Source organism: Hippocampus guttulatus, chromosome 21 (genome assembly GCF_054856545.1).
Source record: "Hippocampus guttulatus isolate MCC_2025c chromosome 21, RoL_Hgut_1.0, whole genome shotgun sequence".
NCBI lineage: Eukaryota > Metazoa > Chordata > Actinopteri > Syngnathiformes > Syngnathidae > Hippocampus > Hippocampus guttulatus.
This window is the reverse complement of record NC_141281.1, coordinates 8,680,603-8,706,396: the sequence shown is the minus strand read 5'-3', so window position 1 is coordinate 8,706,396 and position 25,794 is coordinate 8,680,603. Positions and strand designations below refer to the sequence as shown.

Below are 25,794 nucleotides of genomic sequence, written 5' to 3'. Positions count from 1 at the left end.
CGCATTTTTTTTCCCTTGTCATTTTATTATAAAAATAAGTAGAAAAATATAAATATAAAACAATATGACTCGGCCCTCAAGCAGCATGGATCCAGTGTTTTCCTACAACTTACACTTTCTGGTTACATGTTACGCCTACAGAATGAAATGACTTCAGTTTGACAAATGAACCGCACCAACCGTTCACATGGACATTGCTCGTCAGACAAATAATAGCAAAGATTATATAGAATGTTTTAAAAACACTTTTGTACATGTACAGTTTGCCTTGGAACGACTGGGCTCCCCAAACACAATCCGGTGCCATTAAACATTGAGAGTATACAATACTGCTATCGTTCTGCTCGGTTACAAAACACGTTTCCACACCATGTTCACACAAAAAACAAACAAACAAAAAAAAAAAACAATCCAAAAAAAAGTCCTAAAGGTCAAAAGGCATCTTTACTTATTATGACCGAAAAAAGTACAACTTGGGAGAACTGGACTGTCACCGTCACGTTCTAATCCCCGTTGGCCTTCAACGCACGTGTGTGCAAGTACGTGCACATGTGAGAGTCAAAACAGACAACTAGCGAACTAGCGCACTAGCTAGCGGATATCGGACATGAACAGATAATTAGCTTGATACATAGGTAGGCTGACGGTAGACTTGCTAGCTTCACGGACTAGCAGGACGGAGAGTGTGTCTGGCTGGCTTTGCTAGCAAACAAAGCGATTGTGTCGGGCGCCGTTCTAGGTCTGTCGATCCGGGCTTCTCCCGATGTACATTTCTGCCAATTTCTTGAACTGCGGTCCCCAGCTGCTGAGGTAATCGTAGTCCTGGTCCCCCTCGGTGGTGGCCGACTCCAGCGAACTGAGCGATTCCGCCAGCGAGCCGCTGCCTTCGTAAGCGTACGTGGCCAGCGAGTCATAAGGGGGCGCGGTGGGGTCGGAATCGTTCTCCTGAAGCCTCCCGTTAATGAAGTCTCTGACGTCCGTGTTATCCTTTATGGGTGATGTCCTCCGAAAGGAAAACAGCATTTCGGGGATGATGTCCCGGCGTAACTTGTTAGCATCCATCACCTCGGGGTTGCGTAGCGTCCCGATGTCAAAAGCCTGCGTGTCCTCCTCGCCACCGCCCTCGTCGTTGTAGCTCACCACATTGTCCCGGACGTCATCTTTGGAGATGATCAACGGCTCTTTCTTCCTTTGCCTCTTTAGGGCCGCGAAGAGAACCACAATCACTGTACGCAAACAATGGGGAAAGCAAAGGCTAAGTGGTGAAAAAAAATAAAATCCAATAGAAATGCCCAACAATCAACACTTAGCAAACATCATGGAAGTTGTCATGTTTGATTTGCTTTCGCGGGCCACTTAAAATGAGGTGGCGGGCCATATCTGGCCCCCAGGCCTCAGTTTTGTCACCTGTGCTATATGACCTGAATAAATTAAGTTCCCCCCCCCCCCCCCCCCCAGCACATGTGCTTGTCGTTTATGGTGCGCATTAATGTTAAAAATATATATATAAAGCAGGGAAAGGTTAAGTGCATCCATGCTAACACATAGCGGGCATTAGCGGGCGTCAGTGAGCTAAAGTGCAGAGCGGGAAAACACATTTGCTGCCATTGATGAATCCGCCGCACAGCCTCAGGCGTTCGCTTCCTGTTATTAAAGATTCCGTGAGAAAGCATTTTCTTTCTTTCGCTTTGAATGGCGCGTTGACTGAGATGCACCTCGCTTCGAGGATACTTTTCATGCTGGCCGGCACGCAACCTCTCAAATCTCCTTTTTTTCCCCGTCTTTTGGCAGCAGCAACGCAGTCAGCTTTTATTGAGTGAGAGTGGAAAAACAATCTCTGAATTTTCCACGAGCACGAGTCCTTCACCTTTTTTGTCCTCACTGCGGGCGGCCTTGGTTGTCCACTCGCCTCCCGCCCGAGTGCTAATTACAATGCGGCGCACACGGGGTCGGACGGGGGCGGCGGGTGCAAGGTGGCTGTTTGAGTGGCGCCTTGTGATCATTTCTGACGTGACAGAGGAGACATCATGAGGAAGGCGCACAAAATGCTCATGTCCGACAGGAGGACCCACGCTGAGGCCAGCGCGATATTTTGTCAAGTGCGAAACAGTTAGACGGCAAGGAGATGTGTGTTGTGACGGCACGCCAGAGAGGAGAGCAATTGGGTTGAACTGTCAGTACACCCAAGACGCTCCTTGGCAAAAAGTTGGGACACCTCAAAATCAATCAACAACCCAATCGAGGTGGACTAGACATCTTGGATTATTGTTTGTATCAGTTTTTATCGATTATAGTATCAGTTTGACGTCCCCACAACTCAAAACTCAACATGTGAAAAACGTAACGCATGGTTATGGCGCCCCCTGCAGGAACCTTTTGGAAAATTTGGAGACAATTCTAAGACTCAGACCTCATCCACACTCAAACAACTGCAACCAGATTCTAAGTTTTGGGGTGCCGCCTTGCAAGTCCATCAACAGATTCCGGTCCAGCACGTCTAGAACTCTCCTGCCAGAATTCTCACCTGTTCAAAGCCTCTGCAGGACATCATGCCCGCCGCCCGTTGCACACCCACTGGCCACATTTTTGTTGTAAATGTAATGTGGGTCAAAAGTAGGGAAAGTTTCACCATTTGATGTTGGCCTGTCATCTTCGTATGTTTTGGCGAGAGAGCTTTTTACGATCGCAGTCGTCATGCACGGCAGAACTCACTGAGCAGAATGATGACGCAGAGCAATATGGCCACCAGGGCGCCGGTGGTGAGCCCATCGGAGAAGGGCAGCACCTCGGGGTTGCACGACTGCATGTTGCCGCGGCTGTCGCAGGCGCAAACGCGCACGATCAGCGTGCTGGTGCTGCTCTGGATGGGGAAGTCGTTGTCCGAGATGACCACGGGCAGAAAATAGACGCTCATCTCGCGGCGGCTGAAGCCTCCCCGCCGGGTCAGGATATTGGCGGTGTTATCTGCCGGGAGAGGGTGGAGAGCGCCGAATGATTAGCAACCTTTTGATAATCTTGTCGTCCAAACTCAGGACTGCTAACAATGATGTAAACGTCACATGACGAAAAAAAAAAAGTTTCAAACCATCCTGGTCACTTATGGTGAAGTTGGGATTGTCTGCCTTTATGCTGAAGGCAAACTTGTGTCCGATGAGGGGCTCGTCTGTATCCACAGCACTGATGGTCTGAATCAACTGTTTGATCAAAACAAAACAAAAAGGATCAATGTGAAGCTAAAAAATTGTGTCTAATGTGTTGTATTATTTTGTTGTTATGACGTCAAGATGGCGCCGCGAGAGTGGCTGCCTTTACAGCAGCTCCCAAACTTTTTGTTCTTCTCCTTTCTTCCTTTCACAACTTTGCTAAATGTCTCCATTGTGGGACGAATAAAGGTTTTCTTATTCTTATTAAAATGATCGAAAGATGACAGGAAGCACAGCGATCAGCAAATGAGTTCATTAAAGAATTAGCCGCCTCTCGCTTGGCTCCGCTGTGAACGACGACGACAACTCTCGGATGGCGACACGGACCGTGCGCCGCTAACGCGCTAACAACGACGACAACCTTCTTCCTCTCTCTCAATGTCAGCGGTTTCGCCGCCAACTCGTTTGGTGCTTTGCCCAATGACGGTTAGGACTGGTGCTCAACTTTACTTTTTTGCAGCTGGCCATGAAAGTCGGGCATTCGCAAGATTAAAATTGATGACGGCCTTTGAGCTGGGCATATAAATGCCGCACATGAGTTTCGTATTCGCTACGTACCTGTCCCTCATTGACGTTCTCGCAGACAAACGTGTCGTAGGCCATGGCAAACTCGGGGGCGTTGTCGTTCACATCCAGCACTTTGATGAAAACCGGCACGCGGGCGACCTGCCTTGGGTTGTCTATCAACAAAGGGATCGCCATCGTCAGGGTTTCGTTCGTAGTTCGTAGTACAACACAGAGCGAAAGTGAAGACACGTACTCATTTCCGCAGCCATCACGGAGATGTTGTGCCATTTGGACATTTCTCTGTCCAAAGCTTTCCGGGTTGTAATGGTGCCGTTTGACGAATCGATGTTGAAGAGCATCTCGAAGTCGGTGTGACGATCGATGGAGTATCTAACGCCAATCCACCCAAAAATTCCATCACTGTCACCAAACTTTCAGCTAATAACACATGCTCCAGTTTGCGCTTCCGAGGCTATCCGGGGACAACGGTTTTGTCATTATATGCCACAAGCGTCTTGAGCGTTATCTAGGGCCAATGTGTTTGTGTCGCGTGTCGAAAAAGAAAACAGCCACCGGGCTACGACGGCTGGTTTGTCACCCGGCTTTCTGTTTTTGTTTTTGTTTTTTTGCTGCTTTTGTAATGCATTGTTCGCTTTTCTTTCTACCACTGTTCAGATCATGCAGGTTGAGCGACTGTCCGCTCCCGGTTTTTGCTGAGCCGAGTCAATCAATACCACTAATTAGAGCTGTTCACTCTGCATGCCTGACTCACAGCCTTATGGGACATATACTGCGTCCGTATGCACTTCGCTGACGGTTGACTCAACTTTGAAGTTTTTCCGACATACAACAGTGTATTGGCCCATTAAAATAAACAACTATTTATTTATTTATTTTTCTCCAGGCAGACAGAGCAATGTGTGGTGGCAGTCAACTCAGATGAACTCAGTTGACAATAAGAAGCACTTTGGCAAAAACTCCCAGTCAAAGTTGACTGTCACAGAAAAATAAAAAGCTGAACCCTTTCTGTTCACTAGCTTCATGCTAATGCTAATTAGCGTCTAGGTTGTGATGGTTTAACCGTTTAAGTGATAGAACGCACACCGATTTTAGAGCAGTGCATGTACAAATACAATATACCGTAATATTAGCCGTCATATGTTTGTTATGAATGCTAGTGCTGCACTGATGAGCTCAGAGGAGTTGAGATGATTCAATGCAGCACAGTAACTGAGATAAACCTGTCGTTTAAATGCCGCCACTTAACCCTTCCCGGGACGACAGTTACGACAGTGGACAGCTTGTCATGCTATCGGGTTACAGGGTGCATGAAAGGGTTCACGTTGCTTCAAGCGTAAACGATTGCCACCTACTTGACCATGTTGTTTTCGGCGTCAGGGTCCTGGGCAGACACCACGGACACAAAACTGCCGGCGGCCGTGTCCTCGTGCACCTCGATGATGTAAGGGTTACGGGTGAAAACGGGGGGCTCGTCCACATCCACCACCGTGACCTTAACGGTGGCGAAGTCCTTGAACTCCAGACCCTGGACGTACCTGGCGTCCAGGTACGTGTTCCTCACCTCGACCTGAAACTCGTAGTCTCGCTTGCTTTCGTAATCAAGCGCCTGCAGATGAGAGGGCTCAGCGTCAAGAAATCTCCCCGCAGGATTTGTAATAGAGGCAATTCGGAGTTTCCATTTGTCAGCCTTTATCTCGGCCGCGCTCTCAATTGGAAGTTACAAGTCGGAGTGAGGAATGCTGATCGGGAAGATCTGGGGGGGGGGGGGGGAAGGACGATGAATTTCCGGCAAAAGACTCCTTTTCTATTATTCATTTCAAAAGCCCAGGATAGCGCTGCTTTTATACGTCACTTTCCAAAGAAAATTCCGTCATTCATCCTCTCTCGTGTGAATGAAGCTTATCAGGCGGGGCGCTCTCTCATCCAAAACGCTGCGATTGTGCGTTGGGAGGTTACTCTCAATGAGACGCGAACGCCGATAAAAATTCCGTTAAATGAAAGCACACGGGGCAATACGCTCAGTTTCATGCCATCCAGGAACTTAAAAGGCGACAAGGTAATATCGCAGCCAGGAAGCGCGATAACGCGAGCAGATTTTGAAACGTCGGGCAGTGGAGAAAAAAAAAAAAAGGGAATTAAGCAGATCTTCTTGTGGGTTTAAAGTGTCTCAGGCACGCTAATCTGTGTGGCGCTCGACGTGTCGTGCCAGACTTTCCTCGCCGATGGAAAGTGAGCTCAGCGCAGATCATAGTGGCATAAAACGGCCGTGTCACACGTCACAGTCACCGCGGAGTATTTTTATGACTGAAAAATCAAAAACCGAGAGTCACCCTCTTCATAGAATGACGTGTACGGAACTGCCTTGAATGAAGGGATGGAAAGGAAAATAAAATAAAATGTGGCTGGGCCGGATTTGGCCCCCAAGCCTCCAGTTGAACACATAAATCACCTCTTTGATGATGATGACGCCCTCTTGGGTGGCCTTGTCGGTGACGACGTCGAAGTTGTCGTGGCTTCCCACCATGATGTACTCCATCTCAGCGTTGCGGCCCACGTCGGAGTCGTCGGCTTTGATGCGGCCAACGGCGCCGCCGATCTCGGTGGATTCCGTGGCGGTGATGCGGAAGGAGTCTGAAACGGGTCGTCGCGGCGAGTCGTGTGATTTCCTGAGATGATCCTCAAACCTTTCCGTACCGTTTGGGTCAGACTTGACCTGCTTTGACATTTGACGGCCGCCAAAATCTGCCAATAGTCGGTTTGTAAAATGACATTTCGGTGATTGCAAGTCTAATTACGAACAAGGCTGTCATGGCGGAATCCGAAAATTCACATTTTTTCATGGACTGTGCTAACTGTCTTGTAACCATCCCATGAACTGTCTGTGTCCCCGCCACATTTTCACAAGTTCACGAAGAAACATGAACTGAATGCACTTTTACTTTGGAGTCAGCCAATCCTCCATGAAGCATCTCCAGTTGGTCCAAAATGCTGCTGTTCGTACTCGTAAGAGGGAGCACATAATTCCTACACTGGCATCCCTTCTCTGGCATCCCTGTACATTTTCGAGTTCTTCTTAAGATCCTATTATTTGACTTTTGACTCCGTATGACTCAGACTTAGATTTTTAGTTGCACTGTTTTTGTGCTTTCGACTGTCTTTGTTATTCATGTATTCTTACGAATTATATTTGCTCCATCTACAGCACTTTGTTTACAGCGGGGGTGGTATTAAAGTGCTCAATAAATACCGTTGAGTTATGTTTGCGACCTCTAAAGAGTAAAACGGCACCAAATGATCGACTTAACATGCGCAGAGGTTCAGAGGTCGGAGAGTTCCTCGACACATGTGCTAAATCGGCACCCCGAGAAACACTTACACGCAACGTCGTCTCTAAAGCATCCATGACGGATTGAATCATTTCTTAAGGTCAAACGAGAAGATGCTTACGGTTGGCGAAGCGAGGCGGACTGTCATTGACGTCGGAGAGGGTAATGCTGACCGTGGTGGTCCCCGAGAGACCCCCCATCTGTCCGGCCATGTCCTTAGCCTGGATCACCACCTGGTAATTCTCCTTGACCTCTCGGTCCATGCCGGGCAGTGCCGTCTTGATGGTGCCTGAGAAGAAGAATTATATAATAAAAAAATAAAAAAAACTCACGTCTCTGCCACATTCACTTCCCGGCTTTAAGTCGTCTTTCTCCTAATTAACTTTGTGTTTTAAGGGATAGATTTGCAGGGTTAGTGCCGTAAAACGTGTCTTTAGCGGTGCTTAAAAACGGGAGAAAGAAATCCTCATTCGGCGGGATGCTGTTTAATGTTCCGTGACGCTCTTTTAACGAGACCTTTTTATAGACTGCCTCCGCGCAACGGGGGCTTCACTGGCGAGGCGTCGCTCCTACTTACCGTTCTCAGAATCCACCGAGAAGTAAGGCTGTCCCTGCAGAATGCTGTAGACCAGCTTGGCGCTGTTGCCGTAGGTTTGGTCGTCGGCATCCGTCGCCGTCACGGTAGCCACGGACGTACCTGTCAAAAGAACGGAAGCGGCGTGGTGGTTGGAACTTGAACTGTGACCGTTGGAATTGCCCCTTGGTACCACTCAACCACTTCAAACCGTGAAAGGTTAAATTGCAGGACAACCTCACAGTTCGGATTTCAACATCAATGTATGTTTTTGTGGGTTCGAGGTTAGCAAAGTGGTGAAGATACAGAGAGCATTGAATGTGTTTTTTTTTTTTTTTGTCTGGCTGAACTACACACACACACACAAAAAACAAACATTGCGATGACACGCACCCCCTGCAGTGTACATTTGAGCCACAAGAGGGCGCCTGGTGTTTCTTTCTTGGCATGATAAAAGTGAACCCCCCCCCCCAAAAAAAAATGAAGCCCGCAAGTCAGGCAGACTTCACCTTGCCCTTAAATAACCTTGTTAACAGGCCTCTAAATGTCGTCAATGCATAACATTGCGGTTTAATGATAACGCCATTTTATTGGGCTTATTGCGGTGAAATGTCACGGTCGGAGCAGTAATGAAGGCAAAAAAAAACAAAAAAAACAAAAGAGAGTGCGGGAAAGAGAGAGAGGTGTCCTTTTGCAGCTCCATGTCCTCCACAAGGCCACGTCGCTAATGCCGTCCTTGGCATTCCGGAGACCTCCGCCGCCGCGTAGCATTCGGGTCGTTGGGAGTCTGGCCGCATACTAATGAAGCCTTGAACATCTGTCCCACTTAGTGCCAGAACTGATGCCTGTCGCCTCTTCACGGCCGGCTGACTTGATGAAGCGCGGTGATCAATCCCAACTATTTATTAGTCGGCCCGATGGCAAACCTCGACCCTGACCCATCTTTCCCCGGCAATCGAGAATCCCCCCAAACAAGGCCTTTTGTTATTTGCAACACAGATAATTGGCTTTTGATTAACCCCCTGATTGCGCAATTGTATTCATTTGCGGACGTATAATTGAGCATTTTTTTCCCCATCTGGCATTGAATTATGCTTTATAGGCATAACGTTTTACACTCAGGCCATTTGGTTTATTTATTCTCGTAATGGAATGAAATAAGTGTGACCAACCAAATCGTTAATTGGAAAGAGTGACAATCAGAACATAAAGCGGGTGGAGCATTTATTAAAAAAAAAATGTTGGGAATGTTTAATGTGGCTGACAAAAGACAAATCAGTTAAATATTGCATATTGCATCACATGACGAATAAACGAGCGCCACCGCGGCAGCTTTGTGTTTGTTTATCGTCGCAATTTAATGAATGAACACAAGACGAACGGACTGCTCATCACAAGCGCCGCCTCTCGTCCTCCATTCCGCTGGAAAAAACACTTCAAATGTGTATTTCTATTTCGGAAAGTGCAAAAAAAAAATCTTACACACGCGCATACTAAATGATTTTCAGCAAAGTCTTATGGGGAAAAAAAAACAACAGTAGAAGCTCATATTAATTTATCGACTCTGCACTTTATGTACCTTAGCGCGATGACTAGCAACTTTTAGCACTAGCAACTGTGTCACGTAAGAACTGGTTTTGATTTCATTTGTCTGCTGAAATGTGACGAATTTAACACAATGTGCTGCTTTTTTTTTCTTTCTTTGCCAGAATGTATCTTAATTTGAGTGTGACTTTTAGGTCCAACCCGATGCCGATTCTGTGCTAACTGAGCAACTTGTTGACATTAGCCTCATATTAGCAACTGCAAACGGAGCGTCTTGATGAACTTGTTGCGAGTATTCAATTTTTGTCTTGAACACTGAGCTTCATCAAATCAACTTGTATTGTACTTCATTACCCCTTTCGCGCATGTGACAAGCTGTCCGTTGTAGTGGTCGCTGTCCCCGAACGGGCTAAATAATCGCTTAGTTGACTTTTTGTATTTTCCAGGCTAATTTTGTTTTTGGTTGACTTTAAACGACGGCTGATCTTTGCCATCTATGTTGTGCTGGCATATGATACTCGTTCGGATTTGTGGTCAAAACCAATGTTGGTTGTTTAGCGATATTAGCAATTGCTACGCTAATGCTATGCTACCTTGGTGAGAATATCTCTGGTCTGTGTCTTAATTCAACAGCATCTAAGTTTCCATTTTTTGCTTAAGCTCCTTCATTCAAAACATTTCCGCATTCCACACCCACTTACCGACTTCCGACATCTCCGGAACGCTGGCAAAGTAGATGTCCCGCTCAAACTTGGGCGCGTTGTCATTGATATCGTGGATCTTGATATTGAACTCGGTGTCGGGCTCCAACTCTTCGTTGGTGGTGCGATCCAGGACTTTGGCGTGGAGCGTGTACATGGATCTCTCCTCACGGTCGAGCCGCTTGGTGGCGTGGATGTCTCCCGACTTTTCGTCGATCAGGAAGATCGTGCCGGCGCTGTCTCCCGTCAGGACGTACTTGACGGTGCCATCATCTTTGTCCATGTTGGAGTGCAGCTGGGAATTAGACCGAGAGGACATTTGATATAGACAGAGGGAGAAATATTTCAATTTTGGCCTGTTTTTTTTTCTCCTCCTGTTTGGAGAAGAAGCGCCCTTTGTGTGATGACTTCACCTCAGCAGTCAGGCCTCAGAGCATCACTTGCGCTTCAAAGCCCCACTCAAAAAGGTTTTTAAGCGTATTTCTTTTCACTCATTTGCAGCACTCGACCATTCAAGTCATTCATCCTTTTGTGTCAGGCGACCACGTCGGAGCCAATCGATGCAGCAGCGATTTGGGGGGGGGGGGGGGGGGGGGTTGCAGTGGCGGCGCCACTTTAAGCGCACATTACGTCCCATAAAGTCCGCAGAAGAGCTTTTTATGCTCCACTTCTCCTTTCTTCTTTTTGAGTAGGAGCAAGGCTCAAATGCGCATCCCTATTTGGTCACATTAGCACATCTCGCTCAAGGACACGGAATGCTACTTCTGGGCGCTTGTTTATGACTGAAGATGGGGGCGATGAAAGATTCTAAGATGGGGCATTTGGAGCCCCCCCCCCCACCCCCATCCCACATAAATTACGAAAAAAATGGCAGAAATTCTCTCCGTTTCACGTTTCCCAAATTCCCCTTCTTGTATTTAAACCAAGTCTTCAAAAATCCGATTTCAAAGCCTAATACGGGCTTAAAACCATTTTATCGGTCTTAGGATACGGCTTCAAAATTAAAAATCTTGAAAATATTATTATCATTTTTATTTTATACTTTAAACCACAGGTGTCAAAGTCAAGGCCCGGGGGCCAGATCTGGCCCGTCATATCATTTTATGTGGCCCTCGAAAGCATGTCAAGTTCCATGATGCTCGCTAAAGTCTGAACCAAAATTTCAAACTGTCATATGTAATCCTCAATAAGAGTCATCATTCTTGACTTCTGATTCCAAAACAACTTATTCACCAATTTGTTGTGCGCCGTGCATGTAATATGTGGAGGTGATTAAACATTGATATGGTTTCCCAAAATTCATTACGGCCCATTAAGGGAAACCGGAACTACAATGTGGCCAGCGACAATTTTTTTTTTTTAACCCTTTCATGCACCCTGTAACGCGATAACATGGTAAGCTGTCCGCTGTAGTAACCGCTGTCCCAAAAAAGGTTAAATTCTGAAGCGGGTGCTGTGCAAAATATTTGGTGTACGCTGCTTCCAAATTCCTTCCCAAAGTTGGACAAATACCTCAAGTGGAGTTTATTAAGATAAAGAACCCTGGCATTCATCCAAATGTTTTCTTCAAATCAAAATGGCCGTCATTTTGACTTTTTTGTGTGTCTCCCTATTCCTGATTGACATCCGATTGACATCCGCGCACCTCAGTTTAATTGTACCCAGTTGTCATTGTCATGACGGAAGTATTCACAACTTCCAATTTCTCTTCCCCAAAACGGGGCGAGACATGCTCAAACGTCCCGCCGACATATTTCATTGTCAATTGTAGCATTTGGATTTATCTTCCGAATTGCGCGGTTGAGGAACGAGTTGAAGCTGACCCGCGGCTGCAGCGGTGGCTAAAATTAGTCACCTGTGACCGATCCGTCACCTTCTCGGAAAGGCGGGTGACAGATGTTTGATTCCGGCACATTATTACTCGCGGAGCTATTTTTAGAGATCTCGTCCAGCGCGTTTAATGACATGTCGTCGTACGTCGCCATACGACTTGTTAATATTAATGGCGCCGCGCTGTGAGAAAGCCAATTATTTGTTCGCCGGGGAGAAGATTGATGTCAACAGTTCAAGTTGGGTTTAGATGCGTGGAATGTATTTGTAAACTTCACGGGGATCAAAAGATTCTGTTCCTGGGCCATGAAAATGGGTTGAAAAATATCGCCCCGTGCTGGCCGGAGGTTCCACTCGTGAGATTTACGTGGCCTTGGAGAAGCGAAGGTGGGGCTTGTGAGTGACAGCTTTACGCCGGTTCGCGGGAATTTGTTTGCATCTAAATGGGTTTTTCCATGTTCGCGCTTGCCATGAACTGCCCGAAACCTTGTTACGACCTGCAGGGCGGCGCGCAACAATCAACTCCCTGGACAACATTTTTATCGTTCTTGTCGACAGGAGCTCGTAGCGTTTTCCATCAGCTGTCATTGGCTTATTTCCATAATAGGAAGTTACGGCGGCGGCGGCCTTTTTACGGCCTTAATGTTCTGTATCTTCACCGACATGGAATTTGATAGGCGGGCAAAAACAAATGCTTGAAAAGAAGGAAGGTGGCCATTTTGAGGTTTCCTGCCAAAGATGAATTTATGCTAGCGCTCTGGACCAATCACTACCAAATTTGAACCACAAAAACGAGAGAGCTGGAGGATGCTAAATTGTAAAACATAGTCGTTACGCTCATTGGGTTTGACATCTTTGCTAATTACTGAACGTCTCCAAAACCAAACATGGGAGGGGGGGTGGAAAAAAGTATTGTGTTCATGCTACGTTGGCTAGCCTTGGTTGCGCATCCCAAGCAGGCAGGATGGAAGAAATCGTCGAGTGCAAGCAACACGTTGCATCCTCTTACAAATGCTGACATGAAGCGTCTCCACGCCGCTTGAGCAAAATCAAATGTTTCGCGCGGCGGCAGTACATTCGATGGCTCCGCTTAAAACAGAAGCGCAAAAAAGAAATAAAAAAACACCTTTTCATGGCCGTGCAACACAAGCACAGAGGAGAGCCTTGATGAGTGAAATTGCCTCGCGCAAACACTGAAGAATTGTCTGCAAAGCAAGGAAATCGTTGGCAATCCTTGTCAGCCCTCCCGCTCCGTGTCGCTCGCTGCTGCGCCGAGGAGATAGCGAAAACAGAATGAGGACGGAATAATTACTCTCCCCGCTCCGCTCTCGCTCTGTCTTCGCCGTTAAAACACTGCGGCGTGCGTGCGGCGCCTTTTTCTTGCAGGTTCCACTCGGACCTCGCCGTCGGCCGCTTTCTTTCTATTCCGTTTCTTTCAAGTGGTGAGCGAGGGCCGCCGCTTACGTCTCAAGGTTGGCAAAAAAAAAATAAAAAAATTGGAACACAGCTGAAATGAAATAGTAATAATTCTTATGAAGGCAAGGGTTTTATGAGGCAGGGCACAATGGAAGGTGCCAGAGCCGTAATGGGATTTTGCTCCCCCGCTCGCGTGAAGTTTGTGGATGTATTGCTCAGCATTGCGAGTGTCTGCCGGCTTTAGAAGTGCGCTGCCGCAGCCCGCGCACAGTCGGCCGTGGCTCTTATTAGCCGCCCCTGTGAATGTCACTTCAAATAGGATCGGATGGGCTTAACGTTTTCCAAGCCGCGCGCTGCCAGGGGGGGGGGACGTGCCAGGCAGGCAGTAGTGGGGTACAAAGAGTACAAATACTTTTTCGACTCCACCACACTAATGAGGAACAGACGCCCGAAGATGGCGGCATGAGTCGAGTGGAACATAAGGATCAGGGTGTGTCTCAAAATACAACTCATCCAATCGGGTCAATCGTTCTTAATAACACTTGAGAATATTAAACGGTTCTTCGGAACGTCAACAAGATTGGTGACTCGGGTGCTCTCGCTCATCTCTCCCCGGTAACTTTGCATCCTGCTCAGCGTGTCGAGTTGACTAATGACCGCCGATATCTCCAGCACGGGGAACTTTTCTCGGTGCAATTCAAGAAATGTCAGCGTGTCCCTGTGCTACAAAAAAAAAAAAAAACATTCTGTCTCCTGATTTGCTTGAAATTGGCTGATCTCGTCGCCAGCCTCTTGACGGAAGGTTTTGAAAAAGAAATGACTGGGACTGATTGGTATCTTTTTTTTCCTTCTGCCTGGTGTCACTTCGGAAACACGTTTTGCAGAAAAGCGTTCATGAGCCTGAGCTATGCTAGCCCTTAAAAAGCATTTTGTTTTTTGGGGGGGGGGGTTTTTGGCTTTACGTAATTGTGAGTCAGGTTTTTTGTTTGCGTTTTGGCAGAGGGTCAGATACGGTCAGGTTTTATTTGGCACAAGCACCCCATCCCGCAGTCTTCCGCTACGCGTTCCTACGCTAGCAGTTTTCCGTTGACGCATAAAACCTTTTGCTTGTCGTGTCGTAATCTAAGGGGTTGGAGCAAGTCCGAAGAACGTGAACACGATAACGATACCGAATTAATAAGGGTGATAATGCCAGCCAAAGACGGAAAATTTCATTTGTGTTCAAATTCAATCATGCTACAGGCAAACCGTCAAATAACTACTTCAATCAAGAAATCAACCTTTAAAGCGAGCGCGTGGAGGCCGACTCACAGGATTTGATTGAACGTGAAACAAACAAGGCCTCCCGTCGACCAATTGCCAAGAAATGATCTTTATGAGTTCGACCCTCAAGAAGGCGCCATCAAGTGCTTCCTGTGTCCCTTTTCGCCTATGCCGCAAAGAGACGAAATTAGTGATACACCCGCCCCCCCCCAGCCTCGCCCCTCAGCCTCGGCCCTCATCCTTCCTCAACAATTCATTACAGCCGCGTGTTTTTTATATTTTTTTTCTGACAGCGGAATAATGAAGGATATTGGGCAGCAGAAACGAAGCCCGCGCTGTCATGCAGCGACGGGGGGGGACATCAAGGCGAAGGCGCGTGGCAGCCGACGCATCAACAGATAACCCGCCTCACACTTGGCATTTACTTTGCCGCCGCATCACATAACACAACAAGGCGCATTTCATCCGCCTGCCTGATTGATACGCTTTCTTCTTCCTCTTCCCCTGCCAATCCATTTGTGTGTGTGCTTCCAGTGTGATAGCTGCAGCAAAGAAGTTGTCAGAGCGCCTCCACCCCCACCCCTCCCACCACCCAATACCTCCCCACCCCCCGCAGCTCACCCCGACACACTTGTTTACCGCCGAGGATGAGGTGTGTGATGAAAGGCAGCCTCCTCCGAGAAAATTGGCTGTCGACAGTCACCGCATTTGCCTCGCCGGAGTTGATAAGTGTAGCGTTTCCTTCCTCATCACACCTGTCTTTATTGCGCCAGCCACGGCCCGGCTGACAGCAGCCCCCCGCTCTGATCCGGCAGGAGCACACATGTCCCACAGCTCATCATTTTTTGAGGGTGGGGTGGAGGGGTGTGCTGGCGGGAAATATGCGGAGCTGCAGTTTAGGAAGCGCATAGACTCGCTTTCCTCATATTTCCACACGGAGTCGCAAGCTGCTCAACGGAATCAATCTTGGGATCTTTTAAGACCACCGCAATTGTCCCGAGACCTTGCTGTGTCGGATGCTCAGCCGCGCTTCGCTAACAAACTCTGAAAATCGAATGCGAGCTGCCCACCGCGAGGTCTCCTCCGGCCAGAGGAGCTTTCCGGGTCTTGGCAGACAAATCTTATTTTGAACCAATCCATAGGTCACAAGTGATTGATTAGCTGCTCTGTCGTTGCAGTTTCTCTTAACTGACTCATGTCAAACAAAAGTCTTTCACCCTTTCACGCACCCTGTCACCCGATAACATGATCAGCTGTCCACCGTAGTGACCGCTGTCCGTCACCATGTCCAATGGAAAACAATGAGCAAGTCAACATACAAATTCGTAAAGCCTTCAAAACTGAAAAGGCATTTGAATTATTCGACATCATCATTAACAACAAGTCAGTTCATCGAGTACCTACCAAACGGCACTGTTACAAATTTGAAAAGTAGACTTCTATCGTATACGACAGGCTTGATCCAGATCTGTCCTGCGGGAACCGAGATGATCATTTTCCTTTGGATTCGGTTTGTCGCTACAAAACGGAAGTAACTCCGCAAGCTAGATTTAACCCGGCTCGTGTCTGATGAGAGATGGAGCTAACTAGATGTCGGTGGGTTTGTCTTTGGTTTGGCTCTCGATGTGATTGCTGAATTATTACATTTTTAACTCATTCAGTACCAGCCAATTCTAGACCAAGTCTGAAAAGACGTTTAAAAACGTCTTTGGGAGTGAATGAGCTAACCCGGTCGATACAAAATACGGCTCATCTCGCACAAGAACTTGAAGGAACTTGTTCGACGCAACCACGTGGACACCATTGTCAGTCTTGTTTCCCTTTCAGCCAATCAAAGTCCTCCGTAAAGGAGTCAGAGCCTTCCGTTTATTATGTTGCAGTCAATCTATTCGGATGCGTTACCTTGCCGACGTACTGATGGTCATTTCCCGTGTATTCCTCCATCAGAAAGAATTGATTCCACATCCATCCCCGCTTGGAGCGCTGCAGGATTCTGCTGTCGCCCTCTTGCATTGCAAACACATTCCCGATATTTCCAGGGGCCAGCGGCAGGGCAATGGCGGGCCACAGCGTGCACAGCATCAGGACCACCTGGTCGACGAGCATGGTATCCGAGTCAGCGGGCTTGGGGGGGGGGGGGGGGTGAGGTGGGGACACTTCTGGAATGACGACTTGGGAATTACGGATAGGAGCTAGGGACTTGATGACGTCTGCAAAGTAGTGTGAGCACAACGCGCATCATAGTCCTCGCGGTGATCCCAAACAGCGGATACCTGCGGGAAAAACGAGAATGTTGAGTTGCAAAGGCTTGCAGAGCAAAAGAGAATACATGATAGGGGTCCTCGGGTTTACAATAATAGTGATGCATGCCGCTTCAAGGTTAGGGAAAATAGAGCGCAATGAACTTCACGCTCAGATAGTGTCATGCGTTTTTCAGAAAGATAATCACCGCCATTTTGACTTAATGACTGCGTCACCATTGCTCAGCGTGGAGAGCACGGCGTGCTCCAGAAAGCCCGTTTGGTCATTGAGTTTTTTAATATACTGTAGAAAGACCATATTTAAATAAATAAATAAATAAATAAGAGATGATGAAAAGATGGAGATGACCAAAAATGTACCTGTTTATTCATTTCTCAAAATACCGTATTTTCCGCACTATAAGGCACACCTAAAAGCATTCCATTTTCTCAAAAGCCAATCGTGTGCCTTATAATCTGATGCGCCTTGTATATGGATCAATATTCTGATTTCTTGGACGTAGTATTTTAAATGTTCCGCAAAGCGCTTTGTTCCAGCTGCGCCCGTTGTGAAAGCGCGATATAAATAATGCTGTATTGTATTGTATTCCCACTTTAGCATAGCTCCAACTAGTGGATGCAAAACGGAACCGCCACCACTATTGTAGCTTTAATCTATGCACCTTTATAACGCGGCACGCCCTATATTTGAAAACAGTTTTAAAATAGGCTGTTCATTGAAGATGCGCCTTCGACTCCGAAGCGCCTTATAATGCGGAAAATACGCTCTATAATTTTTGTGACCAGATCTGGAAGAGACTCAAATGAATCTGCTCTGTGATTGGCCGGCAACCAGCCCAGGGTATAACCCCGCCCCCTCTCACAAAGTGAAAGACCCACTTGTGACTCTAAGGATGAGCACTAAATAAAAATGGACGGATGAATTTATTATGGTGATTACAGTTCGCAGTGGTAATAACGCGGTTGCAATTTAACAAGAGTTAATATGTTCCTAACGAACATTTTTGAGTGGAGGCACCTACACTTAATGAGCTGTTGTTGCTGTTGAATTGCAAATATCATTAAGCGTGACAGGAAAAACTCAATTCTGTGGAAAATAATGTCTTATTAATGCGGCAATTTCCCATCTTGTGCAAATTCATCACCGAGGCTAATTATGTGTTGCTGTGGCTCGCAGAATACGACACAGTCCAAAAGTCTACCTTGCCGCCGCGGCCACGCATGCGAACGGCGTCGAGTCAGACACATTCATCAGACAGGATGCTTGTATTCACTTAGCAAAGTAAACCGCGCACGTCTAATGCGTCCCCGGATGCGAAGCGGGCGTGCGGGCAAACGAGTGACGAGCCTAATTGATCCGTCTGTGAGTTTGGTTTGGTTCGTGGCCTCAAACTATCCCACCGCGGCTCCTCTGTCAGAGACTCCGAGATTAATCGCCGTCGCTCAGCGGTAGAAATTTGGAGCTAATTTGGGTGTCGCATTCATTACTTTCAGTCAATCCCTTCGATTCCTTTTTCGCTCCTTTGACGCTGCGATGCAATCCAAGACAAATCACCCTGTCCGACTTTTGAAAAGTATTTCCGAGTATTGGCACTCTTCTTCCTCTCCGAATCCCCACCAGGACTTGGGACCTGATAGGTAATTTGGCCGCACTTGAATAATTGATGGTCTTTTAGGAAGTTAATTGTAATAAATCTCTCTTTCTTAAAGAGCCCATTAAGAATGTCCCCCGTCATCTCCAGGCTGAGAGGACTCGAGGGGTGCTCACAAGTCTGCGACTTATGCTCTTCGGTGAGCACTCAAAGGTCAATGGAGCATTCGGAACCGATGGCCCGCAATTTGAATCCCAGGAACACTTTTTAGGACTGCAGTTAATTTCGAGCAGAATCTGCGTACAGACAGAACCGAAAAGTGAACAAATCAAGGACTAATACCGCAAATGCATGACAACATGATCGGACCAGTGGATAGCCTTCACATCCCTTTGAACAGCTGAAGTTTAAAGAAGGGCCAATGGAATCGGCAATAGAATAAAACAGATGCACACTGAGAAATTCTGAGGACTCTTTCGAGTGTAACAAAGGGGCCATTGGTCGTTTTGTGGTGCGCCAAAGTGACTCCTGGCCTGTGACTGGGTTCCTGGACTCGAACTCGTGAAGAATTCAGTAGTGGCACACATACGTGTTTACTTCTTTGAGGTCATCCTTGATGAGATGGACGGCGATTAAGGTTTCCGAAGCGAAACACGTCGCCCGTCGAGAGGTGACATTATCTGCGAGTTGCGGCTTGATGATCTCCCATTTCAAATTTCGTTTTATTTATTTTCCATTATGTGGACGCGAGTGAGCCACACGCCTTCTCCAGATCAGGAAAAAGCCGCCTGGCAATTAATCTGGGCTGACGCTTGTTATTGCATTTTCTAATTAACATTCCCATCCGTCCTTGGGCTTTAATAGCATTCTGGATAGGAATCCTTGAAGGAGGGGGGGGGGGGGGGGGGGGGGAAGAGGCTGCGCCTCTCATGCATCGGGATTCTTCCAAACACTCTTAAAGGATGAGCGAGCATGCGGAAGCCTTGCCAGATCCTATAGACTCAAGCTGCCTTAACGTATTCAGCCTATTAAAATCAGCGGGAGTATTAAAAAGTTGTTTATGACTAGATTAAGTCAAAGGCAGAAAAGAAAAAAAAAAAAACTTGGGATGTGAAGGGACCAAACGAGAGCCAGTGCACTTTTAAAGTGGCGTCCCGCGCTTGTTATCCTTAATCTCGTGCTAAAACGCGTCCTGGCAGGCGCTCGGCTCCACTCCATTTGTGTAATCTGCAGAATTATACATTCTTGTTTTGCTGAATAAGAAGCGCTTTGATCAGACGTAAACTAGCTGCTCATCATGAGAGGTGGGGGGAGGGAGCGAGGGACGCATTTGTATGCTTCCCGTAATTGAACACGCTCGCTTGCGGCAGCCAACGCCAAAACTTTCAGACACTAAGCACTTTTCGAAACGTCGCTCAACGCTGGAGGGGCGGGGCCTGACGCCGTCGCTGGCCGGTCACGACCAAGAGCTGCGGCACAATCTGCCGCATCTAACTTCTGCCTTGACAAAAAAAAAAAAGGTTATGCCTACTTTTAATTAACCATTGTCAGATTTGTAAATGGATTGATTATACGAGTGACATGCTAGAAAATAAATATGTGTGCAATTTTTGGACAGGTGTAGCCCACCTCCTTCAACAACTCATAATAACCAAATAAAAATGCACATATAAAGGATGGAGACGTCTTCCCCCCCACGTATATTTCAAGAACCACTTTAAAACCACGTTTCCACCTTCCCCCGGGTCCCATGACCGCTAGCCCAACGACGCAATTTTAAATCCATCGTAAACAAATGACATGTATGTGAAATATGACACGTGATTAACTCTTCTGCAGACGCGCATAACTGCTTAATAAACGATGAACAATCTGGCATAATTAGCTATTATAATGGAGAACGGCCTCATTAAGCAGTAATTAGCCCTAAAAACAGCACCGTGTTCTTCCCCCGTGATCGTTACCAGGAAGTCTTTGGAGCTCAAATATTCCAAAACGATGGACTTGGCGTTGCAACCGAAGGAGCGGTTTTAACATGTGAGTAACTTGGCAAAAGATGCCCTTTTAAAAGGGCTGCCATCGCGCTGTTTAATTGATTATGCCATGAAAGTTAAGTGTGCACTTTATGGTTTATGAATGCTCATAAATTGTCCAGAGTGCGTTTGTGTGTGAGCGGATGTTTGACTCCGTCCGTGAACGCCATATGAAGGAGAAAAAAAAAAAAAACATAATTCTCAATGCCGTGTGTTCATTATTATTATACATGACGGCTGCAATTAATTCCGGGAAGAATTAACGTGCATCTTGCTTGAAGTTTTATGAACTCAGCAGCATCGAGAAGACCTCCACCAAGCCCCCCCCCCCCCCCCCCCCCCCCACCAAAGGCTAAAATTGAAAGTCTGTCATTTGCATTTCGAAAATGTTGCCGAAAATTCAAAATCCTTGATAGAAAACCGTATTCGGATCGTTCTATTGGTCCATGATGGAAAAAAAACGTCAATCAAGAAGACGAGTTAGTCCCACATATAGATAATAGAAAGAAATTGAAAGTCAAATTCAAAGTCTGATCGTTTCGAAGGCTACAAATGCGAGCAATTATGAAAACTGATCTCTCACACTGGCCAAACTTTTGTCCGAAAATAGGACAAAGCAGCATCGCACAAATAGCACAAGCTAATCAAGCAGCGCTAACGTGTTTGCTCAGTGTTAAACACGCAATACGGCAAAAAAAAAAATCATAAACAAAGACAACCCAAAAGCTTCTCCTTGCCGACACTGAACAAAATATATCCAAAGCATAAAATATCAACTCGTCGTGTCACGCAAACAACTATCATGATCACATCATAAACTACCTAGCATGTTCAGAAAACAACACTCCGGGCAGAAACTTCACATTCTTGTTGCTCACGATGACTAATTCGGTCCTAAAATAAAACGCGGCGGTGTTAACGCAAATGTCGGAAGACAATCGAGTGACCTTTCCGCATTTAATCGTGTCAAGATACAAGACGACTCGCTTTTGCGCGGAGGCTAACGCGCGGATATGAAACCACATGATGAGGGAGAGGAGGGAGGTGCGCGGGGGGGGGGGGGGGGGGGGCAATGTCCGTGGCTCATATTGGCTCATGGCAGCCCAACGTGACCAACATTCAAAGGCGAGTTTTAACATGTCTAATCACGCCTTAAGACGGGCATGTTACATTCTTATCTCGCCCACTGCTCTTGTCCTCAAATCGAAGATAGCGACGTACCATGTCACTCAAGTCAATCATGTGGAAAGGTCAGAAGAAAGCATTGTTAGACACCAAAATCTGTGAACCAAAATCTTAACGTGTCATGAAAGATATAGCAGGATAGATTTTTTCAATTATTATTATATTATTATTTTTTAAATGATTAGTGCAGTCCGTGCACGCCAATGGTTTGGTGAAGACCACCAAAGTCGACAGCCAGCATCAGGAAAGAGGATGCGGCTCCATCTCCTCCACTTGGTGGAGCCCTCGACCTTCGGAAAACTTCCCTCTCCCTCTCTCGGTCCGGGCTGCAGAGGCAGCTCGGCTTCTTGGCCGACTGCCGCCTCCGCCGGAGCTGAGTGAGCCGTGCTCGTGTTTCCAAAGCGATATTGTGACACTGAGCACGCTTCCTTGTTGAGACTCACACACACAAAAAAAATAAAAAATCCGCTACATTTATTCGAATAAAAACCTGAATCGGAGCACAGTTGTTCCTTCTGGAACGATGCATCTTTCTTTTTCTTTTTCTCTCTCCCTCCACCAAGTAAGATGATGTTTCATGGAAGATGAGTGACAGCTTTGTTGGGGGAGATATTCACATGCGTGCTGCTTGTTAGCTGGCTTATCGCGCCTCATGGGAGTCACTTGGGCCACCGTGGAGGTGAAAGTGGGGGGGGGGGGGGGGTTGGTTGCGCTATCATCACACCATCACGGTGAAGCAACCGTAAAAACTGAGCCGTGACTACCAGCCCGGCATGCAAAGTTAGTCAACGAGAGACCGATCCATTCATCGAAAGTCGATCCGAGATGACTTCGGGTGAAATCAGACCGGACGACAACCGCGGACTGATCGCCTGTCGATCTCAGGGCACGGATCGAGACAAGAGGACCATTCACCTGCACCCGAGTGATGATACCATCAGTGACTTCAGTCCGAGACCGCTCGTTTTTCTTTCTCGTGGGTTGGCAGGGAGCTAGCGCCTATCCCAGCTGACTTCGGACGGAAGGGCAGACTACGCTCCGGACTGGTCGCCAGTCAATCGCTAGGCACATAAAGAGGAGCGGAAACATTCGCGGCGTCACTGAGCCGGAATTGAGCCCACGCTCCGAGCACTGAAGTCAGCTAAGCGTACCACTACGCCACCGGTCACGAGTCCAACACCATTCGTTCAACATGAGCATTTCAAAAAAAAAAAAAAAAAAATCGGTATTACTTCACGTTTCTGGTACCCGAGCTCTTTTGAAGTTACTGCAACAACGATGCCAGGAAGGAAACGATTCAGCGTCACCAAAAAGCTAACAACCCCCCCCAGAAAAAACACATAGCGGTCTTACAAGTAGAGGTCTTACTCACGTAGCCCGCGGGATGAGGCGATGCTTCTCCTGCTCCTCAGCGGTGCTTAGCAGCCGAGCATCTGACTCCCGCCGGCAGCGACGACATTCCAAGACTGACAACCAACGGCTCAGCTGCTGGAAGCGTGTGCGCGGGAGGGTTTGTGTGTATGGATGTGTGCAGAGAGAAATAGAGAGGGGGCGGGGGGGAGAGAGAGAGAGTTCCTTGTGCGCTGTTTCTCCCTCCCTCACTCTGGCCTCTCCCCCTTTCCCCCCCCCCCCCTGTACTTTCTTCTTGCCCCCCCCATCCGCCCCCGCCTCCTTCTGTCCTTCTGTATAGCGCCACATCACTTTTGGTTCTGCGTGTCACAGAGGCTGAAGCCGAGGCGACTCTGCTCCTGATTGGCTGCCATTCACAAGTTGGTGATAAAGAAAAGCAAAAAAAAAAAAAAAAAAAAGGGAGGGAAGAGGAGGGGAGGGAAGCAAAGAAAACAGAGGGAGGGAGGGAAGAGGTGAAGGTGGGGGTGGGTGGCCTTCATGCCAGGGAGCAGGGACGGGCGCTTGCATCCGTACAGTTTGGGGTTTGGATCGGCCCTTCTGCATCAAAGTGATTTCTCGGAATTGGCCGAATCCGAAGTAGCCGTGTCGGTTTGTCTATCGCAGCCTGAGAAACTGCTTCCTTGGCCTCGGATGACTCGCAAGACTCACTCGGAAATGAAAAACAAAAGCTTGGGTTGTCTGGAACTTTGTGATGTCCCTTTGAGGCGTGTCACGGCCCAATGTCTCGTGGTTGCGTCAAATGGGAGCTTTGACGACATCCGAGCCACTTCTCGGATGCTCGAGGGTTTGAGTTAGGACTCGGGTTCTCCGACAAGGAATGATTGTATATTCCACCGCGTGATAATTCCACAGCCAGTTCCAAATCTGGCCCCAGGAGTTGCAATTCTAACTTCCGGGATTCCAAAAGCCAATTCATGACGGTCAAGCAAGGGCCGGTTGGTTACTCCCAGCTACAAAGTCCTGTCCCGTCGCTTTAAACCCAACTGGTTCCGCCATGACCTCTGGTCCTCCAAAGTAGTCTCCGAGAGCATCTCAGTCTGGCTTTCTGGATTCTTTCAACAACACGTTCGGTTCCGAAAACCTAAGACAAAAGCAAACGAAAATTAGCATGTCTTGCTAATTTTGGCTAACGTTAGCGACCTTGTTCCAGCGAGGGTTTCAAGCCTTGCTTAGGGTTTCAAGTTCAGGTTTTAGCGGGGATGAAAGCTTGCATTCGTACAATGGGGCTGACGGGCTTATGTGGTCGCGCAAGGTCCAAGTCTCGATTTAACCCTTTCAGGGACAGCGGACAGCTAATCATGTTATCGGGTTACAGCGTGCATGAAAGGGCTAACGCGTTTGGACTATTCGTTCTTTTCAGTTTATATCTTATATGGTGGGCGGAGATCATGTGGCGCTTTCTCACGACATCCTGCCTCTCCCCCCGAATTGAGGACGGTTTTTTTGCCCCGCTGACCACTGCCCTTATCTTTCGAAGGAAGCGCCTAGCGTAACGCATTCAAAAAGAGGACGGGCGGCCTCCTCCGCACGCTCCAGGTAGGCGCGGATTCTCCCCGATCGATTCGGATTGGATATAAGGAAGCTCGTGTACATTCGCATGCCCTGAACGGTAACTCGCATGCATCATCGACCGACGGATCTCTTCCCTCGCCCCCTCCCTCCCTCCCGCTCGACACCCTCCACACCCTCTCATCTAATCGGCTTCCTCTGACTGAAGGCCGCCCCTGTTGGAATCAGCCGCGCAATGAGGAAGCCCGCTCGGCGCTCGCCCGCTCTTCATCATCTTTCTCCCACCGCAAGACTGTCAGCTCCATGTCGGATGCTTATTGGCGCCGCATCCGCGGCGCGGCGCGCTGATCCGGCAATTTAAAACGCCGGCACGCTGTCACACGCGATGGTCGCGCGCTTGACTGCGATCTGACGCGTGCACCAAACAAGCACACACCCACACACTGTACATTGTGTACGTATACATACGTATATATATACACAGTATATATATATATATATATATATATGGAGCTGAACAGATTCATCAGTCCCGCGTGAGTCACCACACACGTCATCCATCGCGATGAAGTGCTTTCATGTGGACCCCCTTAAATTTCACGGATTTTTGGGCCTGGAGTAAGTTTACGCTCTCAAGCCAGTGTTAAAATTTCAACTCGAGCTATTTTCAATAATATTGGGCCGGCGCGTCATTAAGCGAGGCAAGTGTCTGTTCTTCGTTCGTGATTATCAACCGCGGCAGATAAATTGAAAAAAAAAAGAAAAAAGAAATAAGTAAAATGCAAACGGGCCAAAGTAATTAACATGTGAAGGAAACAAGGAGGAAGCCGCCATCTGATAGCCAGCCGAGTCCTCGTGCTTCATTATTCTCTCCTCCCTCGTGCACGGATTAAAGAAGGCGGGGCTAAATTCTCGCATCTCGGTGTAAACGCGAGCCCGAGTGTTTGCGGGGCGGGGGGGGGGGGGGGGGTGCATGTTTACCGAGATCCGCGTTGACGTGTGATTCTGTTATTTTCTGTGTATCTCTTGGTAGAATGATTATTAATTTACCTGCAATTTAGACCCGCGGGAGTTTAATTACGCCGAGACAAACAAACCGCAACCCGCTTGCAAATGTTCTCGCATAGTCCGCGTCAATTCTTATCACCCTCATCTGATTTCCAGTGGAGCTCAGTCCTGCTCTCTGGTCCCCACCTCGTCGCACTCTTGAGGGCTGAGGTTTTGATTTAGGGGGATGAGGACGAAAGGGGAGGAGTTTCCAAATGAGGACGAAAGGGGATTCGAAACAGTTTTAGGGTTTTAAGACAGTCAGGGTTTCAGGTTGGGGTCTGAAGCCTCAATTCGGATTTCGAAGTAGGTTTAGGATTTTACGAGTCTCATAACTTCAAGCCTCAGTTAGGGTTTCAATTTATGGATTC

The 25,794-nt window shown here is 47.6% G+C and overlaps 1 protein-coding gene across 2 annotated transcripts; it reads right to left on the bottom strand.

Annotated features, from left to right (window-relative positions):
* Positions 1–22,996, bottom strand: LOC147187007 (cadherin-10-like). Of its 2 annotated transcripts, none has more exons than XM_086102081.1 (12): positions 22,830–22,996; positions 16,289–16,659; positions 9,878–10,172; positions 7,635–7,754; positions 7,179–7,346; positions 6,181–6,362; positions 5,084–5,337; positions 3,964–4,100; positions 3,762–3,883; positions 3,086–3,194; positions 2,713–2,964; positions 1–1,226 (listed from the first exon to the last, which is right to left on the bottom strand). In XM_086102081.1, exons 2-12 carry the CDS (start codon positions 16,490–16,492, stop codon positions 736–738), a joined length of 2,334 nt encoding a protein of 777 aa, XP_085958207.1. In that variant the 5' UTR covers positions 16,493–16,659; positions 22,830–22,996; the 3' UTR covers positions 1–735. The 2 variants fall into 2 exon arrangements, with proteins under 2 accessions (XP_085958207.1, XP_085958208.1); XM_086102082.1 differs by having other exon boundaries at positions 22,811–22,961.
* Between the last annotated feature and the right edge of the window lie 2,798 nt (positions 22,997–25,794).

Bases quoted from the DNA above. Each gene is read 5' to 3' on its own strand.
- LOC147187007 (XM_086102081.1), bottom strand. From the start codon at position 16,492: ATGCTCGTCGACCAGGTGGTCCTGATGCTGTGCACGCTGTGGCCCGCC. The intron at 10,173-16,288 runs GTAACGCATCCG...TCTAATTCCCAG, and splicing joins ACCATCAGTACGTCGGCAAG to CTGCACTCCAACATGGACAA. The intron at 3,884-3,963 runs GTACGTGTCTTC...CTTTGTTGATAG, and splicing joins CGTGATGGCTGCGGAAATGA to ACAACCCAAGGCAGGTCGCC.